At 51.2% G+C, this 5,595-nt stretch overlaps 1 protein-coding gene across 1 annotated transcript; it reads left to right on the top strand.

Moving 5' to 3' along the window:
• Positions 1-3,527: 3,527 nt before the first annotated feature.
• On the top strand, positions 3,528-5,595 carry LOC127330558 (uncharacterized). The gene is made up of 3 exons (XM_051356729.1): positions 3,528-3,712; positions 3,785-4,343; positions 4,444-5,595. The coding sequence occupies exons 1-3, from the start codon at positions 3,528-3,530 to the stop codon at positions 5,593-5,595; spliced, it is 1,896 nt and encodes a 631-aa protein (XP_051212689.1).

The raw sequence follows: 5,595 nt of genomic DNA, 5'->3' as shown, positions 1-5,595 counted from the left end.
GTTTTTCTTCTTGTGTTTCCTTTGTTGTTGTTTGCATCGCATATAGGATCACGTTTACTTTGTGAAATCACCTTTCCGTTTCCGCAACCAACATAAAATTTGAAAAAGACAAAAAATTGCGTAGCTCCTATTCAACCCCCCTTCTAGTCGCGAATTCACCAACTTTAAATTGGTATCAGAGCCTCGGCTCATGATTTGGGATTCACGACCTAAGAGTTATGAGTGAAGGAACTAGTAAAGAAGGGGACAGTGTGTCCACCCTCCCCGGGGACAAGTTGCTCTGCCACCCTCGATAAGCATTCCGGCTACGTTGGATGACCTCAAGAATTTGGAGTCATTCATCATGTCACAAAAGCAAGCCTTGACGGCGGAATTTCTTGGTCCTAAAGATAATGACACTCCTAGTTCCTAAGCCTTGATTGCTAATGCCACTGTTGAACTTATTTAGGTTGAGGCATTGGTTCGCGAACTTGGTGTTTCTCTTAAGGAAAAGTTGTGCTTATGGTGTGGCTATTTTGGTGCCACTATTATCTCTCTGCGAATTATGTGTTTCATGTCCGGACTAAACACGTTGAGATTGGCTATTGTTTTTTCGTGAAAGAGTTTCCAAAAAAATTTCAAATTCATCTCCAATAAAGATCAAGTTGCTGATAAGTTTACCAAGCCGCTTTAGATGAGTTTAAACGTAATCTTAACCATAGTCCAGGAGAAGATTACTGGTGGTTGTTAGAATAATCATACATATACATACCTTTACGTATACCTCCCTATAATTCCGCCAAATGAAGGCTCTTCTTGTCGCCATATAACACGCACTTGATCCCCTTCAACGAGGGGCATCGTTCCACCCAAACATTTACAAGGGGGAGCCCAAGAGGCCAATTCTCGCGCAGGCAAGGCTAAACTTATTATTTAGAGGTGAACTCACAAGTAACCTAACTTTTATTATTAGTAGGTAAAGATAAAGATAAATATTCCAGAGTGATATGAAAACATACCCCCTTCGCCCTAAGAGAAACACACACATTTGGTTAGGGTTCCCCCGTCTCCTGTCGGTGCAAACGTGCAAATGTAGATATGCCTCACTTTTATGGCCTTCGGGCGATGGATGCGATATGGATCTCAGCCCCGTCAGGGAAGGGCTCCGTTTTCCTAGTTTAGGGTTAAAATTTGGTGGGGCAGCGCTCGGTTGGTGGTGGTGGCACCTTGTCCAATAAAGTCTCCCCTGCTTCAGTCCCATCTCGGCGGAAACGTCGAGAAGTTTGTGGGAGTGGTGTGGTTCTCGAGGATTTCTTTTGGCTGTGGGGATCTTCGGATTGTCAACGAGTTTTATCAACGGTTATTACTTCTTCTCCGTCTCCAGGATGGATACGGTCTTCTTGACCCGCTTGGCGACTTTCCATCCGCAACCAACAACGCCAAGTCGGTTCACTAAGGAGCGGAGCGTAGTCGATACGGTCTAAAGGTTGAAAACGAAGGGCATCTCAAAGATTTCTTTGTAATTTTTTTGAGGTACTTTGTACTGTTGAATATTTATTTTAATGTCAGGGCCCTTTTCACACAAAAAAATAATGATAAAGATGAAGACTTGACGAATTTTCCTAAATACTACCTATATCCATAGAAGAATGTTGCAAGTATGTCTAAATTTAGATATATCTAGACACTTTTTAGTTTCTAGATACATCTGAATTTAGATAAATTTTCAGCAGCCTATGCCGAAGTCTTTTTGTCGACGGAATAAATCTACGCCGAAGTCTTTTTGTCGGGGCCGTCGGTGTAGGGCACAAGCCTGGAAGCCCCCTGAAGGGTCGTTGGCCCAGGTATGCCATCGGCGTAGCCCATCTCTTAATTGTTTTTTTTTGCCCCACGCTCCCCTCTGTAGTTTTCAAAAAAAAAGTTATAAAAAGTAAAAAAAATCCTTCGAGATGTCCATGTGTTATGTCTTCCAGTTGCAAGGGAAATTAACAAACATGCAATTCTACTTTCTTTTTGCAAAACGGCATCATGTTTCGGTAAAAATCTTTTCTGGTTGCATTCGACCTCCGATCAAAACATTTTTTTATATAAAAATGTATCTACGGAAAATTGTACATCCGACTTTAACTCCTAAGGCCGTTTACCCGTTTTTTACATTCCTCAAAATTAAAATGGAAATAGGAGATTTTCAGGTTTTAGATTTAGGTGATTAGAAAATGTATAATCATTTTATTGTTATTTAAATTTAATATTACTATTATTTATTCATTGTTGTTTAGTCAAATAATTTTTTGGAATTAAAATAATAAAGAAGTGTGGTGTCATGGTCTAAGGGTTAATAAGATTGATAGAATACTATTATCAACAAAGTATAATTTCTCTACATCCGAAAGGAATGAAAACGTAAAGAATGATGGGATGAGAGAAGTTTGAGAATTGGGTGAGAAGTTTGACTATTACTAAGTAATTCGACCTGATATTAAGCATTAGAGATTAAACTATCAAACAATTTTAAAATAAATTGAAAAACTTAAACTTTTTTTTGGAAAAATTGACAAACGGCCGTTAACCTCTATGCCGACGGAGCCGTCGGCATAGCCTACACCGTCAGCCATAGCCTACGCCGACGGTAAAATTGCTTGTCCCGACGCCGTGAGATGCCGACGGCTGCCATCGGCATAACCTATGCCGACTATCAAATGGGCCTATGACGACGGCTACTAGCCATCGACACCTTTACTTTTTTTGTAACGGGGGGGGGGGGTGGGGGGGGGGGGGTGTCCTTTGAACACTAGCCATGACACCTCCTTATTTGTGTGATTTTAGCTAGTTCTGCCCCCCCCCCCCCCCCTATACTTCATTCCTTGCTCCGTCCCCGTCCGTAGTGAGGAGAGTTGGCAAATTCACAGTATCAACTCTGTACTTCATTGCTTATCTTTATAATTAACCTAGCTAGGTTTGTTAGAAGATTCAGAAAATGATTTCACCATGAACAACGTAGAGCAGCAGATTGCAGATTAATTTCTTGAACCGCCAGCTATACTGCAAGGGAAGACTATAATACTCTTATGCTAAGAGAGAACAGAACGAACTACAACATACGTTGCCGGCGCACGTACGTACCTCCACGGATCGGAGTGCAGTTCGTTTCGGTTTCCATTACATAAATCGCATAAGGAATCCGCTTCGGTCCCTTTACATCGGTGAAACGGACTTCCTTGTAGTACACCGGATCCTTTATAAAGGAAGAGCAGAGTCAGAGTTAAGTCCAAAGCTAAAGCAGACGAACACACGAAATCGACGATCACGCAGCTGCTTGGATCGATGGCGCGCGGCTCGACGACGACAAGGGCCCTGGCCCTGCTCCTGCTCGTCGTGGCCCAGGCGCTGCTGCTGCTGCCCGCCGCCGCCAACGCCGTAGGGACGATGGCGGCGCCGGTCACGCTGCACGTCGAGCATCGCCAGGTGCGTGTATTTATGCGTATAGCACAGTACGTTTTCGCCTGCCGCGTTAATGTTGAGCCCTTGTAATTGAGTAAGCTGCATGCATGCAGGTGCTGGTGGACAACGGTGTGGTGCAGGTTTCGCTGTCCAACCCCGAGGGCCACATCACCGGCGTCCGCTACGGCGGGGAGCGGAACCTCCTGCACTCCAAACACGGCGGTAATTCAGGCGGGTATTGGGACATGGTTTGGAACACCCCGGGCTCCGGCCGTCAAGGAAACTACCAAATGTACGTGATTCCTCCTCCCTTTTTCTTCTTCCTTGCGGTCCATAAGCGACTCACCGGTGTTCGTTTCTATAGACTTGAGGGCTCGGATTTCAAGGTGGTGACCGCGACAGAAGATAAGGTGGAGCTCTCCTTCCGGCGCACCTACAACGCGTCCAGCCAGAGCGGCGGCCTCCCCCTGAGCGTGGACAAGAGGGTGGTGATGCTGCGTGGCAGCCCCGGGTTCTACTGCTACGCCGTGATGGAGCACGCCGCGGACGCGCCCGCCGTGTCCGTCAGCGAGGCCCGGCTCGCCTTCAAGCTCAACACGGCGCGGTTCAACTACATGGCGGTCTCGGACGCCATCCAGCGGTACATGCCGAGCGCCAAGGACCGGGAGTCGCCGCGCGCCAAGCGGCTGGCCTACGGCGAGGCCGTGCTGCTCGTGGACCCGGCCAACCCGCGGTTCAAGGGGGAGGTGGACGACAAGTACCAGTACTCGCTCGACAACAAGGACAATAAGGTGCACGGCTGGGTCGGCGCCGGCCAGGGCAGCCCCATCGGCTTCTGGGTCGTCACGCCCAGCAACGAGTTCAAGATCGGCGGCCCGCTCAAGCGGGAGCTCACCTCGCACGTCGGCCCGACCTCGGTCACCGTAAGCATCATGCTTTCTTTTCTCCTTTGTTCCTCGATCGTCTTGTTGGGTTGCCTTCAGCTGACATGTCATCCTAACCTGCGACGTATGCTGCCTACAGATGTTTCTGGGAACGCATTACGTCGGGAACGACATCGTGGCGAGGATCGACGACGGCGAGTACTGGAAGAAGGTGATGGGCCCCGTGTTCGTCTACCTCAACTCAAACCCGAGCAAGGGAGATCCGCGCGCGCTCTGGGAGGACGCCAAGGCACGGGCGGACGCCGAAGCCGCCAAGTGGCCGTACGGCTTCGTAGAGTCGCCGGATTTCCACAAGGCCGCCGAGCGAGGCTCCGTCGTCGGCAGGCTGCTGGTCAGGGACAGGCACGTGAGCCTCCAAGACATACCCGCCGGGACGGCGTACGTCGGCCTGGCTGCGCCGGGGCAAGCCGGCTCGTGGGCGACGCAGAGCAAGGGCTACCAGTTCTGGACGACGACGTCTCCGTCCTCCGGCGGCAAATTCACCATCGAAAACGTCCGGGCGGGCGAGTACAGCCTCTACGCGTGGGTCCCCGGCTTCCTCGGTGACTACGTGCACGCCTCCCGCGTGACCGTCACCCCTGGTGGCGCCGTCGAGCTCGGCGACGTCGTGTTCGAGCCGCCGCGGTCCGGGCCAACGCTGTGGGAGATCGGCGTCCCGGACCGGAGCGCGGCGGAGATGTTCGTCCCGGCCGTCGCCGGCCCGAAGTACAACAACAGCGAGCTCTTGGCCGGCAAGGACGCGTACCGGCAGTACGGCCTGTGGGAGCGGTACGCCGATCTGTACCCCGATGGCGAGGACCCCGTCTTCACCGTCGGCGAGAGCCACCACTCCCGGCACTGGTACTTCGCGCACGTCACGAGGAAGGCCGGCGACGACGGGGGCTTCGCGCCGACGACGCGGCAGGTGCGGTTCAACCTGGGCCGCGTCGCGGCGAACGGCGTCTACACGCTGCGTGTCGAGCTCGCGGCCGCGCACAAGGCGAGGCTGCAGGTACAGGTGAACGGGGCGACTGGAAGGAGGCCGCTCGCGACGCCGACGTTCGGCGACGGCAACGCGATCGCCAGACATGGCGATCATGGGACGCAGTGGAGCTTCGAGTTCCCGATCAGAGGGAGCCTGCTTCGGGAGGGCGAGAACAATATCGCAATCACGCAGACGAGGGCGCTCAACCCCTTCTTCGGGGTCATGTACGACTACCTCCGGTTAGAAGGTCCTCGGGGTTATTCGTAG

The sequence above is a fragment of the Lolium perenne genome, chromosome 2 (assembly GCF_019359855.2).
Source record: "Lolium perenne isolate Kyuss_39 chromosome 2, Kyuss_2.0, whole genome shotgun sequence".
Classification (NCBI taxonomy): Eukaryota; Viridiplantae; Streptophyta; class Magnoliopsida; order Poales; family Poaceae; genus Lolium; species Lolium perenne.
This window is presented reverse-complemented; position numbering and strand designations above follow the sequence as displayed.

Coding starts and splice junctions, on each gene's coding strand:
- LOC127330558 (XM_051356729.1), top strand. CDS start 3,528: ATGCAGGTGCTGGTGGACAACGGTGTGGTGCAGGTTTCGCTGTCCAAC. Junction 3,713..3,784: donor CGTCAAGGAAACTACCAAAT/GTACGTGATTCC, acceptor TCGTTTCTATAG/ACTTGAGGGCTCGGATTTCA. Junction 4,344..4,443: donor TCGGCCCGACCTCGGTCACC/GTAAGCATCATG, acceptor TGCTGCCTACAG/ATGTTTCTGGGAACGCATTA.